Raw genomic sequence first — 24561 nt, forward strand, 5'->3', positions numbered from 1 at the left:
AGATATTCCGAGATCAATCATTAAATCTATTATTGCAAAGTGAAAGCATTTAGGAAGCACAGAAATTACATTGAGGTTACAGTGTGTAACAGTACTGACTTAGTGACATGTGACTTAGCACAGAAACTATGAACTGGGAGCTTTGTGGTGCTCCTGTAGGTGTTATTTTCTATCTGAGGTTATACTGAGTGTAGCATGATGTGGACTGTTCTGTTTCTTCCTCCTCTTCAGCCTCAGCATGCACTTATTTGCTTTGTTGGCACAGGAAATGGCAGAGCTCATAAGTAGAAAAGCTCCAGAAACATTTCACACGTAAGCGACAAGTATAGATCTTCTGAGTTTGCTGATGATGCCGTGTGTTATATTTGACTCATCTCAGGATTCACTCTGTAAGAACTACATTTTCAAGTTTAATTCAAATGGTCAGCAATAATGGGAAAATGTGTGGCTACTAATTTGGCCTGAACACAGAGTTAACTCTGAGACTATTCTGAGCGCCCCAAAACCCTGTCAGTCCTGTCAAATGTGAAAAAATAACTTAATAAATTAATAGAAATGGGGTATATTTTGTTATTCCAACCAAATAATGAAGCTTTGTGAAGCCGTTCTTTAGCAAGACACCGAATGCTGATGTCAGCTGTAACATCTGGATGATGGGAGTATGGGTGCATCACATATCTTTACTTCCTTCTTCTTGCAATTTTTTCTTAAAAACACCAGATGCTTATGGGAGAACAGAAAGTTTGCGAAATAATTCTTTTAAGAAAACATTGTCCTTTCTGGCCTGTAATGTTTACACTGTAAACCAGTCAAGTTTAAATGTTGTTAAATAGTAGCTATCCTCTTAATATAAATCATGTCCGAAGCTTTCTACCCCTTTATATTCAAGTTTTTTTAGTTAGTTTTCATATCTAAATAACCTGCAAAGACAAAATGCATAAAAGAGACTTTCACCAGCTGGGCCCACGTCCTCATCTTAGGTTTGACAGCGTTTTAGTAGATAAAGGTGAATGTTTTGGATTTGAATTGAGCTGCGGTTTGGGGAAGGCCTCGAAGGGGACTGGCTGCGGCTCCTGGGCCTGGCAGATCCCCATGTACTAAATAGAAGTGAAAAAATTAAAGAATTGAACAGGTGAAGGAGGGTGGGGCACATAAATGAGAACGAGCAGCTTGTAGAACTGGGGGAACATATAGATAAGAACCAGAAGGAGCGTGTTTGGAGGCGTGGTCCTGCTCCTGGAATTCAGATACTTTATCTCCAATAAAATGTAAGATCTTTTAGTTTCTGAATTTATGCTTGAATGTGGTTAAAATGCAAAACACTAACACTCGAGCCTGAAAGCAAGGACTGACATCACAATGTCTGCATTCATTTTCCTATTTACCGAGTTTTAAAACAAAATCTTAAGACCAGGACTGCAGCATGGCAGAAAAAGGTTTTGTGAGATAAATGCTACAGAAATATTTACAGTTTTCCCTTCTGAAAAAGTCTTTTGTTCATAAATAATTTTAACTAAAAATATTACCCTTTTGGTCCTTTAGGTTACATTAAATTTGGATTACGTTAAATAACTAATTAACTAAACTTGTTCTTAACGATTCTCCAACAAATGCATTGATGAAATATGTCATGTCATGACTTCCAGCTTCTGTGGAACTCCTCATACTTCCACAATCTAAGAATTGTGTGATGAAATGTGTCATTTTGTAAAGTTCCTCTTTAATCACTGTTAAATTTATTCGTATGAAGAGAGGAGGAGGAAACAGAAACAGCTGAGGCGAATAACTGGAGGAATCATTTCTACTTTTAACACCTTAACTATTCTGCATCTCCAGATATCTAGTTCTTCACGCTCTCTGGAGAAGAAGGTAGATCACAGGGGAACAAATCATTTACTCACTGTTCTTCAAGCTTTTTGAAAATGGTCAACTCTAGAAGTGTGTTACTGCTGGTCTGCACAGTCTTGGTGGTTGGGGCCATCTGTGGATCAGACGGTAAGATTAAACTTCAGACTCCGTGTAAGAGCTTTCAACTGGCTTTTCCCTGTTTACAATTCAATTTTTTAAAAGTAATTTGTGTTCCAGCAAAGATTTGGATATCTGCTGCATAACAGTCAGCAGTAAGAAGATTTAGGAAGCAAGTTTTTTGTTCTTTCAGCTGTAGCCTCGGTGGTGTTTAACAGGATTCAAACATAGGCTTAGATTATGTGCAAATTGTATATAAGGCCAGCAAGTACAAAACGGAGTCCTGTTCAAGCCCTGATATAAAAAATCAGTTTGCAACCAGCAGGAATATTCCTGGACTAAATATGAGCAGAAGAATCTAGATTTAATACCCATGCAAGTGAAAGGGAAACACAAACATTAGATGCTGCTTAAAAACCCCCATGGAAATATAGCCCAGTAAGAAGTGATCCACCTTAATCCCAAATTTACCTGGATAATATGAAATCCTGCTTAACAGAACAGGCCTCTGCTCTTATTGTTTAGGCACATTCTTGAAGAATATAGTGTCTTAAATGAAGACATAGATTGGTGTAAGTAGCTACTTTGTTAATACTTTTATAATGTTTACTTTACATTTCTCATTAGTAGAAAACCTACAAGGTGAGGCACAAAATAAATATTTCATGTCACTTAATGTCTGGTAACAGTTCAAAAGTCAGCTTTTGTTTACTTTTGTTAGCAGTTTTATGACATTTTAAATCCAAATTTCACTTTGAGTTTCCTCCCTGTGGGCCAAATATATTCAGTTTTAAACTTCTAATCAGCTCGCCAAGATGGAAAGAGACGACCGTGCTGCGTTGCAGTCACCAACCTCGATATGAGTGCTGAGGTGGTGGGGGAAACATATCGTCAGCAGGCCGCAACACCACCCTGTGTGAAGGCTATAATGTAAGTCAGCACATCTTGTCCTACACACAAACATAAACACAAACAATCTGTATGACCTTCTCTCTTTATTTCCAGTTTCAACACAGAACATGGACCGCTTTGTGCTGATCCAAACGCTCAGTGGGTCAAAGATCGTGAGTTATGCTAAAAGAAACACGCACACACACACACACACACACGAAAAGTATTTGTAGAGAAAAACTGAAACTCCTGTTTGTCTCTCTTTCCTGTCCAGTCATTGCGAGCATGACGAGGGTATGAAGTACAAAGTGTGAGGTGAAGCATCGTTGCCTGTCGGCTCATCAGTATCTCCTCATGAATTTTATTCGAACTTTTCTTTGAAATGTTTTTATTACTTTACTCTTTTAATTCTGTTCTTGTTCTTATATGACTTTAAAGTGACGACTAATAATGGACGTGAATCTATGCTTAGACGAACCAACTGATTTTCTTTTTTTTTTTAAGTTTAGTTACATATTTAGTTTCAAATCTTCTTTTATTCTTTATTTTTTGCTTTTATGATTCCATTTATCTGTGTATATCATGATGTTTTGCAAAGCTGACTCTGACAAATGATATCCAAATAAACTTTGACCACCAGTCATTCAATAAATCTAATATCTTAATAATCTCCCAGAAAGCTGCAGCCCATTTTATTTAAAAATTTAACAATTTCTTATTTTTATCCATTTTATCCCTGTGTTGCCTACAACTTTTAAACAACACTGTTGTTTCATTTGTCCTTATTTCCTTCATCTGCTACATATTTTCTTAGTTCTGTAGTTACACCAAATATCACTTTGAAGTTAAACCAGCTCTATGCAGCTATTTTATAAAAAGGTAAAAACAGGAGCTTTAAAATTATCATCAGCAAATCCACAACAGAACGTGGTGCGATGGCCCAGTTAAAGTGTAAACCTCAACCTGATGGAAATGCTGTGGCTGGACCTAAAGACAGCTCTGCATAAGTGAACGACTCAAAACCTCAACCAGCTAAACATTTCCTCCACAATGATGTGAGAGCTAAAAAAAAAATGATGATTTAAAAATACCAGAACAAAGATGTTTATGAAACATGATAAATGTGTGGGACTGATAAACTTTCTATATATATCATCTGTAGTGAGGAAGTGGTTTAGTGTGCGTGTGTGTGTGTGTGTGTGTGTGTGTGTGTGTGTGTAGTGTACAGTAGAATAAGATGCAAATGCCACACTGTAGACTTCCTGGATTTGATTCTTGTTTTTATTAGATTTTAATATTTGAGCCACAGCTCAACAGAGCCACAGTCATTCTGGACTATCCTGCAAGTTCTCCTGGAAACTAAGAGCCAATATTAGAAGTTTTCTGCCTCCATGTTGTTTTTTTCAGCCATATGGATGAGGGGGCGCCATGTTTAGTTTGTAACTACAAGAGAAAAAGAGTCACTCTTAGACAGTCAAAATGGAAAAAAACCAAAAATAATCATGGGGTTAGACTCATTACTCATGAAAATGCACAAACTACTGGTGTCAATCATCAGGCTCTTGACCATATTTGAGCATCTGTGAACTTTGTGTGTGCGAGGCTGTTTCTCAGAAAGCTCTCAGTGAGGTGTTGATAGGCTGAAATACTGAAGTGTCCCTGATAAGAGGTGGAGGTGTGATATGCCACACCACACACACACAAATGCAAAGACCTACAGAAACCCGCCATCAGTTCTGCCTGCAGATGTTCCTACACTCACCAATAAATAACCAACTCATAGATTTTGACTCTGGTCAGTGAGCCAGACCACCGGTGAATATGTCGCTAAAGATCCTCTCCATCACTCTCCTCCTGCTCTTTGTGTGTGTGAGCTGCCACTCCTCTAAAGGTAACTGGACTCTTACTTTTCTAAAGAAAAGAGAAATAGAATACATGAAACTGATCACAGCAATGACTATTTCCACCAATAGCTTCTACCTGTTTGTGAATAATGCGCACTTCTGACATTTTGGTGTTTTATTGGGCAGGACCACTGTGTAAAGACCACAAACCTTTACATCAGTCATATTCTGGTATCTGCTCAGTCTATAATTGTAACATTTTTTTCCAGCATTTACTCGACTTCTACCCACCAAGCATCCCTGGAAGCTGTTTTCTGGGCTAAGTTTCGTTAGTCAGTCATGGCATTTTAAAAGGCGTCCTTTACGTCTACATTTAGAAGAAGTTTTGGAGATTTTTATTTTTCAAGTACAACATTCACCTGATTTTTTTTCCATTGCTGGACTGATTGACAGCCACACCATATCCATTCACGCTATACTGCTTACCATTAACAATGTTTATACCTTTTATGTTTATCTACATGCAAACTTTTGTTTTCTGTCACTTATGGGCTTATGTCTCACGCTGTGTTGCATGCCAGGTAAGACACTTAAACTATCATAACTGCCAACGTATTAGTGTGGCACAGTGGGTTCAGTGGGTTCTTTCAAACAAATTCACTCTGTAACTAAATCTCACTGCTTTAATTTAGTTTTCTAGTAAAGTCATCATTTCAGTGGGTTTTTGGAGGGGTGCATACATTGTGACTCATTGCATAAGGCATGAAAGCAGGAAATGAGAGAGATGCAGAGAGAGTATAAGATGATATCTTGCAGCTACAGGACAATATTTTTCACCATTCAGTTAATTACCATAATGCCAAAACTGCCCAAAAAGTGCTTGAGGGCCCCCAAGTGGTGAGAACATTGATTTGTTGCACTTGCTTGTTGATTGATTTGCACAAAAAATGCCTGTTCACTGTAACATAATTTCAGGTCACATATTAAAAGTCATCCTCTGTTTAGTGACGTAAGACAAATCAGTTTTTAACCTTTTATCTCTCAGGTACTCGTCGTCGTCATCCTGGAAGGATACCACCGTGCTGCCCTGCAGTCACCAAAGGCAATAAGAGAGATGACGTGGTGGGGGAAAAGTATCGTGAGCAGGCTGCAACACCACCCTGTGTGAAGGCTATAATGTAAGTCAGCACATGTTGTCCTACATACAAACATATACAATCTCTATAATTTTCTGTCTTTTATTTCCAGTTTTAACACAAAAGATGGACAACAACTTTGTGCTGATCCAGACGCTCAGTGGGTCAAAGATCGTAAGTCGTGCTAAAAGAAACACACACAGAAATAAATGCAAAGTATTTACAGAGAAAAACTGAAGCTCCTGCTTGTCTGTTTTTCCTCTCTAGTCACTGCCAAAATGAGGAAGGAGTGAAGTCTGTCTGCTGCATCAGTATTTCCAGTATTTCCATCACCATTAAAGGCTTATTCAAACCAGAGCGCTTTCTCAGCCTGACTGTCTTAAAACTTTCTTTTTTGCATTTGTAGATTAATTTTTACTCTTACCTGTGGAGTAACCCTGTATTTTATTCATGCTGTTGACTTCATTGTTTTTTAATTCATCATTGGGGTTCTGGTTTTATTTGTCTTTTTTTATTTTTTATGTTTTGCTTATTTGTGAATCTCTTTCTGTGCATTATGTGTTTATGTGAAGCAAAATGTGGTAATACAAAAATAAACTTTTGTATTATTGAGCAAATATTTTCCTGCTGTTGTTTCAATGCCCACCAGACTCTCACAAAATGTCACACACATCGCTGAATGTATTCCACCAGTGATTTAGTTTAGGATACTCGCTGAGTAGACTGTCCAGGGTTTTTTTTTTATAAAACTTTATCTTTTACCCAAGTTCATGCGGCTAACGATGAACATAAGTGGGCCCGGCCAGTGAAACCCAGCGAAACTGTCATGGTCCTGGGTCAAGATGACCCAGCGTTCTTAGTTTTCATGTGTTTTTGTGTTTGGTTTGTTCATGATTTATTCCACAGTTCCTAGGTTGTTTAGTTTAGGTTATTGGATTCCCTCCCTGTGTCTCTGCCTTCTGTGTCCCCCTATGTGTCTGTGTTTATATTGTGTTGTGAGTTCTTGTGAGTTCATGTTAGTGTATTGTTTTGCTTCCTTGTTTCGTCATGGCCAATCAGTTCCACCTTTGTTGCCACCTGTTCCTCGTTCCCTCATGTTCCTGTCTGTGTATTTAGTGTGTGTCATCTCGTCCTCGTTGCTGTTTCGTCTGTGTGTTTTCCTGCGTCTCCTGCATCTCCGTCTCAGGTTTCAGGTTTCAGGTCTGTGCTTTGTTAGTTTTTTTTCCAGTTTAGGTTTTGCTTTGTATCCGTCCCTCACTTTCGCCGCTTTGTTTGCATCACCTCCTTATGAATAAACTCACTTGCATCTCAGCTGCCTGCATCTTGGGTCCTAACGCTCCACCTGCACCGACTGCCACAGCGGATGTGACAGAAACTACATATATATTCAAGAGTCAAGATTGTTTTTTTCTTACCTGCATAGTTATACAAGTACAACACGCAGTGAAATGTGACCTGATACGCTCCTCGACTGTGCACAAAAAGAGAGAGAACATTAAATACAGTAAGTGAACATATACAAAGAGGTCATTATGTGCAGCAAGTGAGCGAGTTATATACATTATTTAAATAAAATAGAATAAAACAATCTGGAAATTTGCAGTTCGAAACTGAGAAGGTACATTGTGTGAGTGTTAAAGTGTCTTGTGCTGTTGTGAAGCCAGATGGAGACACACACACACACATTGACATTTTGAGAAATAATCGATTAATTTAGTAATCTGAAGGTAAGGGCAAAGGTCACTTCCTGTTTAGCGAGTAGTCAGAGAAGCTGCTCAGTGACAGTCTAGCTCCAAATTTCCAGTGTGTCAATCACTTTTAAAGGCTTAATTAAACCAAAGCATTTCTTAGCATAACTTTCTAAGAAATCTTCTTTAAATTTGCAGATTATTGTGTAGTCTTATCTGTGGAGTAAACCTGTATTTAATCTCTGTGTTGACATCAGTTTTTCATTGCACCAAATATTTTGAATCCATCATTAGAGTTCTGGCTTTTTTTTTTCTTTTTTTCTTGCTCATATATCAATTTATTTCTGTTTTTATGCATTTATGCAAAACAAATTTTTACCTGTGAAAAACAATATAAGAATAAATCTTTGTATTATTGAGCAAATATTTTCCAATAGTGTGAATGCTCACCTGACACACACAAAATGTCACACATCTTCTAATACAAGAACTGGAGTTTTTTCCTTTGATTTGACCACATCCACCAGCCCTGGACTGCTGGTGACCCTTTATTTGTTTGTTTAATAAATGATTTCACTCTCACAACATTTCTTTCAAGTTGGTTAATTGTTACTCACCTTCCCCTAGAGACTCAGGGTTGTAACATTGTGTACTTACTTACTGTATATTTAGAAGATGAACTAAACTAAAGAAACACAACTGTGAGTCATCTGCCTTCACAAAGTGTCTTGTTAATATTGTGAAATCTATACTCGATTTCTTGCCCTGAAAAATATCACCCCATATTTTAAAATTACAACTACTTCCATACTTAAGCCAATAAAAACAACTCTACTTGATGCCAGCAAAGCTGTGATCAACACTTACAAATTTGAAAGTACTGGAATTTCTATATCACTTTATCATCTATAAAACCTTCTTCTACTCTTATCCCAGTCCCATAATAGACCAAAAAAAGAAATCTTATTGATGCAGATCTTCTCTAACACCTTCACGTAGCAGGTATCAAACTGATCAGACACTTCATCTTTTCCTGTTGACAAAAGCTTGATATGGACTTGAATTCTCCATACTTACTGTTCATTTTGTTGAGGATGTCTAAATTACTAAGGTAGACCAAACAGGGGAACCAATGGGACACAGCTTAAAAGTTTCACAATCAAGTGGAGCTGGGTACAGGGGGATGCTGTGAGCTTGCCTGGGATTGGAGGGGTTCTTCCAGGTCCAGGAGAAAAAAAGTTCCATGAAAAGGAAGAGACAAGTTTTAGATCCTAATCCAAAGTGACTGCTGATAATGCTGAGAGAGAACTGACAGGTGAGTCTGAGCTTACTTTGGAAATCCATAGGGGAAGTGTTGCAGAGGGGAGGAACAGGGCACCAGTGGACAGTCCAGGGCAGTGTTACTGTTGGAGGGTAAGAAGGCAGGTGGATCGGCTGAAGTAAGTGATCCAGGTTCGGCTTGCTTATCTTTACAATGAGGATAGACGGCGAGATTCTCTTCAGCCATCAGGAGGAAACTGGGAACAAGATGCTGCATCCACAGAAGTAATTATGTGTTACAAATAAAGTTCAGATGTTATTCATTTTATTGACTGATTGATTGATGGATAATATTTTATTCATCGAGAGGGAAATTGTTTAAAAGACGATCCGGAGTCTTTAGAGGATGATTTAAAAGTATAGTCAATATGTGTGAAATAGACAATAGACAGTTACAATTGGTCAGAATTAGATGATGAATCTTTACATTAATTAACTATAAAATAAAAAGCTATGCCAGCTTCTAGCTTTGCTTAACATTGTATAGAAAAGACCTGATGACACAAATTCTTTAAGTGCAAAAGTGAAACACATGTAAAGTCTGAGGGCTGAAGGCTGGCAAGAAACACAGTCGACTGAATCCAAAAACAGCTGAAAGCCTGTGGTTATAACACTAAACATAGCAGGATTTTTTTAAATGTATTATTTGACAAACTGAGCAGCTGATAAAATCACAGCTTGTTCTCTACTACTACTTTTCTTTCCTTATTTGTTCGAGGACTTCTCCAAAATTTATGTTGATCACAATTACTAATAGTCTGGTATAATGAGTATCTATGGAAGAGATACTGCAGGATAATCTACTTGGACGAGACAGAGAAACTAAACAACCCTGCGCCCATCATGACAACTACATGCTAAATGTGCAAAAGTATTAGGCCACATCTCTTAAACTTGGTGTTGGCGTTTTCGGTCTCATTGCCACAGATTCAGAGCACACTCCACTCATGCATGATGCTGTAACAGGATGCACCACTGCAATCAATCAGTTCATGAAATTTATTCCAGCTAAGATATTCCGAGATCAATCATTAAACCTATTATTGCAAAGTGAAAGCATTTAGGAAGCACAGAAATTATATTGAGGTTACAGTGTGTAACAGTACTGACTTAGTGACATGTGACTTAGCACAGAACTGGGAGCTTTGTGGTGCTCCTGTAGGTGTTATTTTCTATCTGAGGTTATACTGAGTGTAGCATGATGTGGACTGTTCTGTTTTTTCCTCTGTATTCCTGCTCTTCAGCCTCAGCATGCACTTATTTGCTTTGTTGGCACAGGAAATGGCAGAGCTCATAAGTAGAAAAGCTCCAGAAACATTTCACACGTAAGCAACAAGTATAGATCTTCTGAGTTTGCTGATGATGCTGTGTGTTATATTTGACTCATCTCAGGATTCACTCTGTAAAAACTACATTTTCAAGTTTAATTCAAATGGTCAGCAATAATGGGAAAATGTGTGGCTACTAATTTGGCCTGAACACAGAGTTAACTCTGAGACTATTCTGAGCACCCCAAAACCCTGTCAGTCCTGTCAAATGTGAAAAAATAACTTAATAAATTAATAGAAATGGGGTATATTTTGTTATTCCAACCAAATAATGAAGCTTTGTGAAGCCGTTCTTTAGCAAGACACCGAATGCTGATGTCAGCTGTAACATCTGGATGATGGGAGTATGGGTGCATCACATATCTTTACTTCCTTCTTCTTGCAATTTTTTCTTAAAAACACCAGATGCTTATGGGAGAACAGAAAGTTTGCGAAATAATTCTTTTAAGAAAACATTGTCCTTTCTGGCCTGTAATGTTTACACTGTAAACCAGCCAAGTTTAAATGTTGTTAAATAGAAGCTATCCTCTTAATATAAATCATGTCCGAAGCTTTCTACCCCTTTATATTCAATTTTTTTAGTTAGTTTTCATATCTAAATAACCTGCAAAGACAAAATGCATAAAAGAGACTTTCACCAGCTGGGCCCACGTCCTCATCTTAGGTTTGACAGTGTTTTAGTAGATAAAGGTGAATGTTTGGACATGAGTTGAGCTGCGGTTTGGGGAAGGCCTCGAAGGGGACTGGCTGCGGCTCCTGTGCCTGGCAGATCCCCATGTACTAAATAGAAGTGAAAAAATTAAAGAATTGAACAGGTGAAGGAGGGTGGGGCACATAAATGAGAACGAGCAGCTTGTAGAACTGGGGGAACATATATAGATAAGAACCAGAAGGAGCGTGTTTGGAGGCGTGGTCCTGCTCCTGGAATTCAGATACTTTATGTCCAATAAAATGTAAGATCTTTTAGTTTCTGAATTTATGCTTGAATGTGGTTAAAATGCAAAACACTAACACTCGAGCCTGAAAGCAAGGACTGACATCACAATGTCTGCATTCATTTTCCTATTTACCGAGTTTTAAAACAAAATCTTAAGACCAGGACTGCAGCATGGCAGAAAAAGGTTTTCAACAAATGCATTGATGAAATATGTCATGTCATGACTTCCAGCTTCTGTGGAACTCCTCATACTTCCACAATCTAAGAATTGTGTGATGAAATGTGTCATTTTGTAAATTTCCTCTTTAATCACTGTTAAATTTATTCGTATGAAGAGAGGAGGAGGAAACAGAAACAGCTGAGGCGAATAACTGGAGGAATCATTTCTACTTTTAACACCTTAACTATTCTGCATCTCCAGATATCTAGTTCTTCACGCTCTCTGGAGAAGAAGGTAGATCACAGGGGAACAAATCATTTACTCACTGTTCTTCAAGCTTTTTGAAAATGGTCAACTCTAGAAGTGTGTTACTGCTGGTCTGCACAGTCTTGGTGGTTGGGGCCATCTGTGGATCAGACGGTAAGATTAAACTTCAGACTCCGTGTAAGAGCTTTCAACTGGCTTTTCCCTGTTTACAATTCAATTTTTTAAAAGTAATTTGTGTTCCAGCAAAGATTTGGATATCTGCTGCATAACAGTCAGCAGTAAGAAGATTTAGGAAGCAAGTTTTTTGTTCTTTCAGCTGTAGCCTCGGTGGTGTTTAACAGGATTCAAACATAGGCTTAGATTATGTGCAAATTGTATATAAGGCCAGCAAGTACAAAACGGAGTCCTGTTCAAGGCCTGATATAAAGAATCAGTTTGCAACCAGCAGGAATATTCCTGGACTAAATATGAGCAGAAGAATCTAGATTTAATACCCATGCAAGTGAAAGGGAAACACAAACATTAGATGCTGCTTAAAAACCCCCATGGAAATATAGCCCAGTAAGAAGTGATCCACCTTAATCCCAAATTTACCTGGTGTCAGTGGCAAGACATTTTTAAACATTGAAAGAATACAGAAACAGTCAGAGTTTTGTTCAGAGAACTACGTGCGCACGGGTGAGTGATCGGGTGATACCCACTCCGAGGCTTTGTAGTCAGCTTTATTTATACATCGTAGCATTCCCTGTTTTGTCAGGCTGTAGCAGACAATCTGGGCGTGTATGGGACACAGTGTATATGTGTGTGTGTGTGTGTAGTTTCTATCTCGAGGAAAACAGAAGCCAGTTGGGTCCTGTTTCCAAGGGTGTCTGCAAGAGACTTTCACAGGAGTCAGCGAATACTGCGGGGCTCATGTGTATGTGTGTGAGAAGAAGCAAAGACAAAACATAAAGATATGTGAACACTATGTGCTTTCCAAGCCTTTCTCAACAGGAGCATGTGAGTAAACGAGCAAATGGAGCATTATAAGGAGAACTGAGTAAATGAAACATTAAAAGGAAGATGTATCAAAAGGAAAAACATCATAAAATCACAAAATCCCTTAACATTCCCTGCTGTTGTTCATATATATTTATGTACTTCAACTACTAGTCACTTGCAGAAGCATTTTCAACTAGAGTATCATTTTGTGAAAACGCACATGATGAACTTTAGTGGGTTTACACAGTTTAGTGCTTAGAAATCATCTTCTTCAACTTGTACCTTTTCTCGAGCTTGTTCAACTTGAGATAATGCAATGTAAGCTTGCACTCTTACAGTAAACATTTTGCTTATCATACTCGAATACAAGGCAGTACACATGTGGAAAATAAGCAAAGTAACATAAGGAGCATTCCAACGAATGTTAGTCCTTTTGTGAGTAATGACTTCCATGACCCGCTAAGCAGCCATGTGAGCCAGTCCGCTGTGTTTTGCGTGTAATCTTGCTGCTGTACTCGTCTGAGCTGACGTAGCGTGTTCAGTGTGTCAGACAAGTTGGTGGAATGCACATTATCAGGTGTTTTGCATTAAGAGGCATGTGCGAACAGATGTAATAGTTTCTGTCTCTTGTGGAGTTGCACACATAACGGTACCAGGCATTGTTCATCCATGGGTGGTTGTGATCTTGTGTCATGTCGTCTGGATGTATTGTGTCATGTGTCAGTCTTGCCTCCAGGTGGTGCTGTTGTTCTTCTTGTGGAATCAGTAACAGCAGTCCCAACAGAATTGTGACACTGGCCATTAGAACGAGTAGGGTCTTCATGATGACCGAACACACCTGGTCCTGTGAGTGAGTAGACTAGGGGCGAGAAGAACAAGGGCGGGATTTACCCAAACAGCCCTCTCTCCACCTCCCAGATCACTAACAGGCAGGGGTGCTGGCGTCTTAGTGTCTATGGGCTGTCACTCACTTTCTTACAGTGGCTCTGATGAATCCAGGAAGGTCGTTCAGCAATTTTGCAGGCTGTTGGTGTGGCCAGGAGGACTTGGTAGGGTCCTTCCCACCTCGGGAGCTCCGCTTTTCCTCTGGAGCACTTTTATCAGGACCCAATCTCCTGGTTTCAACCTGGAAGAGACTGGAAGAGAATCATCTGGCAGTTGATTGTTCAAAACTATTTCTTTATTTTCTAACAGTTTTGTCATCCATTCTGCTAGTGTTGTTTCTCTTATGGATTTGTCTATCGGTTCACTTGTAATAGGTACTCTGCGGGTGATATGAGAAGTGATGTTTTAAACTGAAGCCCAGTGCTTCAGAGACTTTTGATATTACTTCATTTACGAAGTGTGTAGCACAATAGACAATTCAATCAAGACCTTGAGCCATAAACAGACCTCACGCACAGACATTGTTTTCATAACCAGACAATTTTAGACCTTGTTCCTTAAATCTACATAAATATCCTCTGGGTGACATAAAACACATTTTAAGTAATCAATTGCTTCTCATAAAAATTATGTATTGGGATGTTTGTGTGCAGCATTTTGCATATCAGCATAAGCATTTGCGAGCAAAGCATTCTTCATTGCATAAGCGTGTGTGTGCCATTTCTCCCTCTATCAACGAGTGCACATGTGTTCATGTGTGTGTTTCACTTCATTCTGAATCGGTGTATGTAGATGTGTGTGTGTTCATCACTTTCCTGTTCTGGTGTTCTGGGTAAACCACAGCCTGAAGCGTGCCCTGGGGTCCTGCCCTCCTCCTTTTCAGTCCGCTTGCCACCATTGCTGCTGTTCAAAGTTCAGTTTGTCCTGGTTCTGGCCCCAATTGGGACAGTCCTTTTCTCCAGTGTCCATGCTCACCGCAGGTGAAAACTGCATCTTCTTCTGTGTTTTGTCCATTCGACCTCAGTTGCTCCTCCTGTCTCTGGCACGCCCTTTTTGCTGCCGTGTTGGTCCATCCCTGTCCTGCACAGTGTTAATGCAGAATTGTTAAGGTCAGCATTCTTTTGCTCGGCCTTACTTGTCATAAGTTGTCGGCTTGGCAGGCGTCTCGTCACAGCTCTGTCAGCTGAAGCTGTCTGGGAATTTTCCCCGTGTAGTGAAACGGGCCTTGGTTTTAACGCTCTCCGTCTCCCGCTGCATAAGATCGCTTTTCTGCAGCCCTGTTGACATTTTCAGGAAATTGTTTTGTAAGTCCAGCTGCTGCAGCATTTGGTCAGGGTCACGTCGAAGGTGGTACAGGGAGAGCAGGAGTCCAGGTCAGCCTCGGCTTTCAGGGCCAGCAAAGCAGCCTGTAATTAAACATAAAGAGAAGAAAAAACAAAACAAAACAAAACAAACAGAAGTGTATACGAACAGGAAAATTATGTTGTGCTGGCTGTGATACAAAGAGAGGGAGAAACACCGGGCAGGCCCTGTGTCAGCCTTCCCCTTTTTTTCTTTTTTTCTCTCACGATGTAATCAACTGATAACCCACCAAGTTGACAGGACAACACAGGTAGATATATTTAAATTCTTAAGATCATGTTTAAAAGCACAAAAGGAATTTTCCTTCCGTCTCACAATTTGACTCTTAACCACTAAAATTGTTGTTTAATCACTGGTTGGTCATACCAGTCTCTTTATTTTCTTTTTGAAGTTTAATTGTTGTCCTGCAACCCAGAGGGTTTATTTGTTAGTAATAGATAAACTTCATCATTTAACAACAGGTGTATATTAATTTTTTTTTGCTGCTTTAACCTTGCTGGAAAATCTTCACGTGTTCATGAGTGTAAGCTGTTTTTTCATTGCGTTTGTCGGCAGGTTAATTTTAACTTTTTCTCAAACAAGGCATTTCTCTAACAGTTGCCCTTCACTCGCTTGTGCTAAGAAAGGCAAATGTGCTTGTAGTAGTTGTGAGATTATATCACATTATACCTGTAAACAAAATGAGCGAATCATGATACTGCTGTAGGCCACATCATACTTCTTGTTTAATCAGTATTTAGTGTCAGTTTGCATCACACCTCCCAATTGAAAGAATGTGAAAATCACCAGATCTATTAGATAGGTTTGTATTATCCTATACTGCTGATTTACCGTGAGTGAGTTACACTGTTTCATGACATTTCATAACGCTGAGTTATGAAAAGAGTATTGTGTTCAGAGAGTAGGGGCCTCCCTTTTTCCTTTGTGATAGTAAAAAGAACAGAGCACATGCCACGGGAGCGTCACCCCCACCTTTGGTGGAGGCAGAAAAACAGGGAGCCAAGGTCATAACTCAGGCTCACAAAGAGTCAGAAAAAATGTGAATGCTTAGTTTTGTGGCTGTGGCGCATTTTGTATGGCTTCTCTTCTTTTGTTTGTGTAGCTTTCTGCCTTCACCTGAGAGGGTGTGCCCTAAGCATGTGACTTCAGGTCTCCATGATTGGAGTTTATTTAAAGATAAATAAGATGATTTCATTTATTGCTCGCAGATCATGCACTAAACGTATGTTGCAGTATTTAGCTTTCTTCAACACTTAAACAAAATATCACTTCTTATCCATTACCATTCTCTCGTATTAAAAAACAAACAAACAAAAACCAAACTAAGTTTAACTTTTCTGCTTTGTCACTTAAAACAAAGCATCGCTCTCAGCTGGCTCTGAAATTATCATCATCAAGCATGAAGTTGCATGAAGAGAGCTGTTTCAGAAGTCACAGTATTCCTCACTCAAGCAACATCAAGAAACAAACAAAAACAAGCTGCTGATGGCATGAACGCTTTACACACATGAGACAGGATGCAAAAAGCTGCTGTTAAAAACAGATCAGGGGTGTGAGGGTGAAAACTGGGTTCACAGACAGCTGCATGTTCGAGCTTTAATATGCAGCTTCTGCTCTAAAAAACAAATAAAAATAAAAATGTGTAACTTGCTCATCAGCTTGGTAGTGTCCACATATTTAATTCATTTTATTCAGCTTCTCAAACCTGTAGCTTTAGCTGTTGTATACAGGGTTTGGCTTATTAGTTGTTAGTATAGGTTTGCTCTTCATCTTAACAAAGTCTCATCTAAGATGACAGGTTTACAAGCAGGTCAGGTGTCTCTATGCACCTGATTAGTGTAGTTATTTTCCTTATTTTCTTCATCTCATATGTCATTATACTGAATTTGAGCAAACCTTAAGCTTGATGCAGACTACTTTTAACAATTATCCACCTCACATCACAACTGACTGAGGTGCCTCTTCATATTTAATATTATTTCATTATTAATGTCATTATGCAATAGTATATTACAATATTTATTTATATTTTATTTGTGTCCACCAAGGGCTGAGGATGAGCTGCAGTCTCACCCTCTCCCAAGCTGGAGACATTTTCCTTTCACACACTTTTCCTTGGCTGAACAATGACACAACCTTAATATACCTTATGCATCTCTCTATTTCATTTAATATGTGTTTGTGTGAGTTATGTATTTTCTTTCATTCTATTCATTCTGGCCATGGTCGTCCTGCCAACTATATTTCATTATTAATACCAGTTTACCAGTTGCTATCCTTCTATTATCAATTTGAATACATTAACTAAGCTCTAATTTAATTTAACCTTTTGTTTATTCCACTTCATTCCTCTTTCCATGCTTTAAAACATTACACCTTGTTTTGCTTTTATTTATTAATACTGCCAGCACACACTGTGAGACGTTCTGGTACTAGAGTCAGAGGAGGTTATTAAGTCAGCCTTCTACCCTGAACTAAATTCAGGGCGGACTTAATTTTACGCGTTGAAGCGCAACCTTTCTCTTTCTCACCATCCAGTACTCACAGGAAAACAATAGGAGTAGTGCAGGAGCCTAGAGCTCCTATTCAATGAAGCACTTACTCCTCAACAAACATTCAGCAAACAGTTAGCGCTTAGAGAAAATCCTATTTTATTTGACACTCTCGCTTCTCTGGCTACCAACCTTTATTTTTAATCCGTCTTACACAGGCGGCGTGGCTACCAACCTTTTGTTTTTATGCTGCGGATTATGCTGCGGATTAAGCCTCCCAGGGCGTGTTAATCCGCCTTACGCAGGCGGCGTGAGATATACTGGCTACCAACCCTTACTTATGTTGCGAAACAGGCCCCCACAGGGCAGGTTGTTTTTCGCCTTACACGGCGAGCATATTACATAGGACACGTCTGTCCTTTTCCTTTTCGGTCCACACAGGACCCTTCTATTTTGAGCAGTGTCAAACTAAAATCGATTATTCAACGCAAAGTGTTTCTGGCTGCCTTATATTCACCTTCAATGTTGCGCTGTGTTCTTTTTCCCGGCGTCACCGAGAACCTGGCGTCGTGGACCTGTATAAGACACTGGCCAGTAGGCGAATGTACGACTCTGGGCTTTTCCTCGCTTCGCTAGAAACGGTGGTTGCAGTGCAGGTAGTCACGACGCCAGGATCTGGTGGCTCCGTCTGTGAATAGTTAGATGATACAATAATATCAATAAACTATCCGGCTCGAAGGACCAATTAAATGTCAGTGGCAAGACATTTTTAAACATTGAAAGAATACAGAAACAGTCAGAGTTTTGTTCAGAGAACTACGTGCGCACGGGTGAGTGATCGGGTGATACCCACTCCGAGGCTTTGTAGTCAGCTTTATTTATACATCGTAGCATTCCCTGTTTTGTCAGGCTGTAGCAGACAATCTGGGCGTGTATGGGACACAGTGTATATGTGTGTGTGTGTGTGTAGTTTCTATCTCGAGGAAAACAGAAGCCAGTTGGGTCCTGTTTCCAAGGGTGTCTGCAAGAGACTTTCACAGGAGTCAGCGAATACTGCGGGGCTCATGTGTATGTGTGTGAGAAGAAGCAAAGACAAAACATAAAGATATGTGAACACTATGTGCTTTCCAAGCCTTTCTCAACAGGAGCATGTGAGTAAACGAGCAAATGGAGCATTATAAGGAGAACTGAGTAAATGAAACATTAAAAAGGAAGATGTATCAAAAAGGAAAAACATCATAAAATCACAAAATCCCTTAACACCTGGATAATATGAAATCCTGCTTAACAGTACAGGCCTCTGCTCTTATTGTTTAGGCACATTCTTGAAGAATATAGTGTCTTAAATGAAGACATAGATTGGTGTAAGTAGCTACTTTGTTAATACTTTTATAATGTTTGCTTTACATTTCTCATTAGTAGAAAACCTACAAGGTGAGGCACAAAATAAATATTTCATGTCACTTAATGTCTGGTAACAGTTCAAAAGTCAGCTTTTGTTTACTTTTGTTAGCAGTTTTATGACATTTTAAATCCAAATTTCACTTTGAGTTTCCTCCCTGTGGGCCAAATATATTCAGTTTTAAACTTCTAATCAGCTCGCCAAGATGGAAAGAGACGACCGTGCTGCGTTGCAGTCACCAACCTCGATATGAGTGCTGAGGTGGTGGGGGAAACATATCGTCAGCAGGCCGCAACACCACCCTGTGTGAAGGCTATAATGTAAGTCAGCACATCTTGTCCTACACACAAACATAAACACAAACAATCTGTATGACCTTCTCTCTTTATTTCCAGTTTCAACACAGAACATGGACCGCTTTGTGCTGATCCAAACGCTCAGTGGGTCAAAGATCGTGAGTTATGCTAAAAGAAACACACACACGCACACACACACGCACACACACACACACACACACACACGAAAAGTATTTGTAGAGAAAAACTGAAACTCCTGTTTGTCTCTCTTTCCTGTCCAGTCATTGCGAGCATGACGCGGTATATGAAGTACAAAGTATGAGGTGAAGCATCGCTGCCTGTCGGCTCATCAGTATCTCCTCATGAATTTTATTCGAACTTTTCTTTGAAATGTTTTTATTACTTTACTCTTTTAATTCTGTTCTTGTTCTTATATGACTTTAAAGTGACGACTAATAATGGACGTGAATCTATGCTTAGACGAACCAACTGATTTTCTTTTTTTTTTTAAGTTTAGTTACATATTTAGTTTCAAATCTTCTTTTATTCTTTATTTTTTGCTTTTATGATTCCATTTATCTGTGTACATCATGATGTTTTGCAAAGCTGACTCTGACAAATGATATCCAAATAAACTTTGACCACCAGTCATTCAATAAATCTAATATCTTAATAATCTCCCAGAAAGCTGCAGCCCATTTTATTTAAAAAATTTAACAATTTCTTATTTTTATCCATTTTATCCCTGTGTTGCCTACAACTTTTAAACAACACTGTTGTTTCATTTGTCCTTATTTCCTTCATCTGCTACATATTTTCTTAGTTCTGTAGTTACACCAAATATCACTTTGAAGTTAAACCAGCTCTATGCAGCTATTTTATAAAAAGGTAAAAACAGGAGCTTTAAAATTATCATCAGCAAATCCACAACAGAACGTGGTGCGATGGCCCAGTTAAAGTGTAAACCTCAACCTGATGGAAATGCTGTGGCTGAACCTAAAGACAGCTCTGCATAAGTGAACGACTCAAAACCTCAACCAGCTAAACATTTCCTCCACAATGATGTGAGAGCTAAAAAATGATGATTTAAAAATACCAGAACAAAGATGTTTATGAAACATCATAAATGTGTGGGACTGATAAACTTTCTATATATATCATCTGTAATGAAGTGGTTTAGTGTGCGTGTGTGTGTGTGTGTGTGTGTGTGTGTGTGTGTGTGTGTGTGTGTGTGTGTGTAGTGTACAGTAGAATAAGATGCAAATGCCACACTGTAGACTTCCTGGATTTGATTCTTGTTTTTATTAGATTTTAATATTTGAGCCACAGCTCAACAGAGCCACAGTCATTCTGGACTATCCTGCAAGTTCTCCTGGAAACTAAGAGCCAATATTAGAGGTTTTCTGCCTCCATGTTGCTTTTTTCAGCCATGTGGATGAGGGGGCGCCATGTTTAGTTTGTAACTACAAGAGAAAAAGAGTCACTCTTAGACAGTCAAAATGGAAAAAAACCAAAAATAATCATGGGGTTAGACTCATTACTCATGAAAATGCACAAACTACTGGTGTCAATCATCAGGCTCTTGACCATATTTGAGCATCTGTGAACTTTGTGTGTGTGAGGCTGTTTCTCAGAAAGCTCTCAGTGAGGTGTTGATAGGCTGAAATACTGAAGTCTCCCTGATAAGAGGTGGAGGTGTGATATGCCACAACCACACACACACAAATGCAAAGTCCTACAGAAACCCGTCATCAGTTCTGCCTGCAGATGTTCCTACACTCACCAATAAATAACCAAGCATTGGTCAGCTTGTATAGCTTCAACCTGATCAGTGAGCCAGACAGCTGGTGAAAATGTCTGTGAAGATCCTCTCCATCACTCTCCTCCTGCTCTTTGTGTGTGTAAGCTCTGCAGGTAACTGTGCTTTTACTAAAAATATATCAAATATATCAAATTGAAGACAGGAATTATTATTATGCAGTAGCTTCTACCTGTTTGTGAAGGTTGATGGGCTTGTGACTTTCTTTGGTGTTTTAGTTCTGTATCACTGCTATGTAAGGACTCTGCTTGTCTCTTTTACCATAAACCTTTACATCAGTCATATTCTGGTATCTGCTCAGTCTAAGATTTATATATGTACCTGCAAAAATTTAGCTTCCTGTGATTTTCGGGTGGCGTGTTGCATAGTAGACATCCGTTGTAAGGTATTTTTGACTACTGCCAACTTACTCAGGTGGGTGCAATGGTTCCTTTCAACCAAATGTTATTTCTGGGAAGCATGGTTTCATTGTGACTCATTGCATAAGTACAGGGAGTGCAGAATTATTAGGCAAGTTGTATTTTTGAGGAATAATCTTATTATTGAACAACAACCATGTTCTCAATGAACCCAAAAAACTCATTAATATCAAAGCTGAATGTTTTTGGAAGTAGTTTTTAGTTTTAGCTATTTCAGGGGGATATCTGTGTGTGCAGGTGACTATTACTGTGCATAATTATTAGGCAACTTAACAAAAAACAAATATATACCCATTTCAATTACTTATTTTTACCAGTGAAACCAATATAACATCTCCACATTCACAAATATACATTTCTGACATTCAAAACAAAACAAAAACAAATCAGCGACCAATATAGCCACCTTTCTTTGCAAGGACACTCAAAAGCCTGCCATCCATGGATTCTGTCAGTGTTTTGATCTGTTCACCATCAACATTGCGTGCAGCAGCAACCACAGCCTCCCAGACACTGTTCAGAGAGGTGTACTGTTTTCCCTCCTTGTAAATCTCACATTTGATGATGGACCACAGGTTCTCAATGGGGTTCAGATCAGGTGAACAAGGAGGCCATGTCATTAGTTTTTCTTCTTTTATACCCTTTCTTGCCAGCCACGCTGTGGAGTACTTGGACGCGTGTGATGGAGCATTGTCCTGCATGAAAATCATGTTTTTCTTGAAGGATGCAGACTTCTTCCTGTACCACTGCTTGAAGAAGGTGTCTTCCAGAAACTGGCAGTAGGACTGGGAGTTGAGCTTGACTCCATCCTCAACCCGAAAAGGCCCCACAAGCTCATCTTTGATGATACCAGCCCAAACCAGTACTCCACCTCCACCTTGCTGGCGTCTGAGTCGGACTGGAGCTCTCTGCCCTTTACCAATCCAGCCACGGGCCCATCCATCTGGCCCATCAAGACTCACTCTCATTTCATCAGTCCATAAAACCTTAGAAAAATCAGTCTTGAGATATTTCTTGGCCCAGTCTTGACGTTTCAGCTTGTGTGTCTTGTTCGGTGGTGGTCGTCTTTCAGCCTTTCTTACCTTGGCCATGTCTCTGAGTATTGCACACCTTGTGCTTTTGGGCACTCCAGTGATGTTGCAGCTCTGAAATATGACCAAACTGGTGGCAAGTAGCATCTTGGCAGCTGCACGCTTGACTTTTCTCAGTTCATGGGCAGTTATTTTGCGCCTTGGTTTTCCACACGCTTCTTGCGACCCTGTTGACTATTTTGAATGAAACGCTTGATTGTTCGATGATCACGCTTCAGAAGCTTTGCAATTTTAAGACTGCTGCATCCCTCTGCAAGATATCTCACTAGTTTTGACTTTTCTGAGCCTGTCAAGTCCTTCTTTTGACCCATTTTGCCAAAGGAAAGGAAGTTGCCTAATAATTATGCACACCTGATATAGGGTGTTGATGTCATTAGACCACACCCCTTCTCATTACAGAGATGCACATCACCTAATATGCTTAATTGGTAGTAGGCTTTCGAGCCTATACAGCTTGGAGTAAGACAACATGCATGAAGAGGATGATGTGGACAAAATACTCATTTGCCTAATAATTCTGCACTCCCTGTATAAGGATATAATCTGCAAGCAGAAAAAGACACAGAGTATAAGATGAGTCGAAGCTATGTGATAAAGGTTGCTTCCCATTCATGAAATACTGACTGCTGCTACTAAATGAATCTTCTTGTGTATTCGTATTCTCATCCTCTAAAAAAGAAATTATTCTTTGGTGATTAATAACAAAAACAGCAATCAAGGCTGAAAATTCCCTCCAGTCCCTGAATTCAGAAGATTATCTGGATCTGGACTGGTTTCTTAGATATCCTCTTGAAAACATAAAGACGATGTCTCCCAGCTGTTCGTATATTAATTTGATAGGTAAAAGATATTTTAAAAAGCTTTTGTTTAGTGATGGAGTTTCATCACATTTTCAATGAGACTTTGCTTGAGCCAGATATGTAAATCTTTAACCTTCTTCTTCTCAGCTCGTCATCCTTCAAGAAGCCGAATGTGCTGCATTAAGGTTACCACTTTAAATATGAGCCCTGAGGTGGTGGGGGAAACGTATCGTGAGCAGGCTGCAGGATCACCCTGTGTGAAGGCTATAATGTAAGTCAGCACATGTTGTCCTGCACACAAACATAAACACAAACAATCTGTATGATCTTCTCTCTTTATTTCCAGTTTCAACACAGAATATGGACAGCTTTGTGCTGATCCAAATGCTCAGTGGGTCAAGGATCGTAAGTTATGCTAACACACAGACACACAAAGATGTGAAAAGTATTTGCAGAGAAAAACTCAAACACCTCTTATGTTTCCTCTCCAGTCACTGCCAACATGATGAAGGTGTGAAGCACAGAGTCTGTGGCGAATCATCATCAGTGTTTCCTTTGACATGAACTTTAAAGACTTATTTAAAACCAGAACGCTTTATTTTTTTTTTACTCTTACCTGTGAAGTAACCCTGTAATTTATTTTAGATGTCAACCTCAGTCTTTGATGACAGAAACAGTTTATTAATATTATTATTATTGTTATTTTAATTTTTTTATTTATTATTCAAGTTATTTTTTCTTGCCCATATTTTATATTTATATTTTTATTAAGGTTTGTATGTTGTGTTTTTGGACATAAAGTCTGTCAATAAAGGTTGAACTCCCCTGTCAGCCGTGTCTCCTTGTCAAATCTGCGTCTCTGTGCCTGTCTTATGTTTCCTGTTTTACTCTGATAGTCTCATCTCCTGTGTTCAGTTTTTAGAGCTTCGCTTTGTTTTGTCATGTTTGATTACTCTCAGCTGTGCTGTTCTCATTCCCTCATTATCCCTGTGTATTTAAGCCCTTTCTATTCCACTGGCTATGTCCCAGTTCAGGGGCTTCATCCTTCGGAGGACCTGGCCTTCGCGGTTTACATGGGCGGTCTCCTCTGAAGACCAAGAAGGCCGGAAGCGGGAGGCTGTGAAATGGGACGGTCTAGCCTTCAGATGTGCATCACCTGCTGTCTCAGTGGAGTTTAATAAATTCAGCCGTCTGCTCCTTGCTATTTAAAATATAACAGGACATTGGAGTAAATTCTCGACCATCTCACACTTCTGTTTAATCAGTTTTCTGTTTGACCTTTATTCAGCTGTGTGAAAACTATAACTTTAATCTCAGCCAAACTGATTTACTCCGGAACAAATAAAACACTGAAATAAGTCACGTTTATCAAAGTGACTTTTATATCATGTTTAACCTGAGTAGCGAAAGACCGCGGGGGTCTGAAAATGATGTTCCAGGAGTTCGCTGTTCTCGCCGGCTCTACTGAGCCTTGACCA

At 39.3% G+C, this 24561-nt stretch overlaps 2 protein-coding genes and 1 long non-coding RNA gene across 4 annotated transcripts; all 3 read left to right on the forward strand.

Annotated features, from left to right (window-relative positions):
- Positions 1 to 283: 283 nt before the first annotated feature.
- Positions 284 to 3521, forward strand: LOC120441762 (C-C motif chemokine 18-like). Of its 2 annotated transcripts, none has more exons than XM_039617147.1 (4): positions 284 to 2019; positions 2772 to 2895; positions 2971 to 3029; positions 3131 to 3521. In XM_039617147.1, the coding sequence occupies exons 1-4, from the start codon at positions 1923 to 1925 to the stop codon at positions 3154 to 3156; spliced, it is 306 nt and encodes a 101-aa protein (XP_039473081.1). In that variant the 5' UTR covers positions 284 to 1922; the 3' UTR covers positions 3157 to 3521. The 2 variants fall into 2 exon arrangements, with proteins under 2 accessions (XP_039473081.1, XP_039473082.1); XM_039617148.1 differs by having other exon boundaries at positions 1178 to 1995.
- Positions 3522 to 5763: 2242 nt separating this feature from the next.
- LOC120441763 lies at positions 5764 to 6413 on the forward strand. Its single transcript, XR_005614257.1, has 3 exons — positions 5764 to 5878; positions 5949 to 6010; positions 6104 to 6413. It is a non-coding gene; the product is annotated as an uncharacterized LOC120441763 (long non-coding RNA).
- A 5036-nt stretch (positions 6414 to 11449) lies between these two features.
- Positions 11450 to 23672, forward strand: LOC116313093 (C-C motif chemokine 18-like). The gene is made up of 4 exons (XM_039617764.1): positions 11450 to 11689; positions 18855 to 18978; positions 23430 to 23488; positions 23575 to 23672. Exons 1-4 carry the CDS (start codon positions 11617 to 11619, stop codon positions 23598 to 23600), a joined length of 282 nt encoding a protein of 93 aa, XP_039473698.1. The 5' UTR covers positions 11450 to 11616; the 3' UTR covers positions 23601 to 23672.
- Positions 23673 to 24561: the final 889 nt, after the last annotated feature.

Source organism: Oreochromis aureus, linkage group 9 (genome assembly GCF_013358895.1).
Source record: "Oreochromis aureus strain Israel breed Guangdong linkage group 9, ZZ_aureus, whole genome shotgun sequence".
Lineage (NCBI taxonomy): Eukaryota > Metazoa > Chordata > Actinopteri > Cichliformes > Cichlidae > Oreochromis > Oreochromis aureus.

Coding starts and splice junctions, on each gene's coding strand:
- LOC120441762 (XM_039617147.1), top strand. CDS start 1,923: ATGGTCAACTCTAGAAGTGTGTTACTGCTGGTCTGCACAGTCTTGGTG. Junction 2,896..2,970: donor CCCTGTGTGAAGGCTATAAT/GTAAGTCAGCAC, acceptor CTTTATTTCCAG/TTTCAACACAGAACATGGAC. Junction 3,030..3,130: donor CGCTCAGTGGGTCAAAGATC/GTGAGTTATGCT, acceptor TTTCCTGTCCAG/TCATTGCGAGCATGACGAGG.
- LOC116313093 (XM_039617764.1), top strand. CDS start 11,617: ATGGTCAACTCTAGAAGTGTGTTACTGCTGGTCTGCACAGTCTTGGTG. Junction 11,690..18,854: donor GGCCATCTGTGGATCAGACG/GTAAGATTAAAC, acceptor ACTTCTAATCAG/CTCGCCAAGATGGAAAGAGA. Junction 18,979..23,429: donor CCCTGTGTGAAGGCTATAAT/GTAAGTCAGCAC, acceptor CTTTATTTCCAG/TTTCAACACAGAATATGGAC.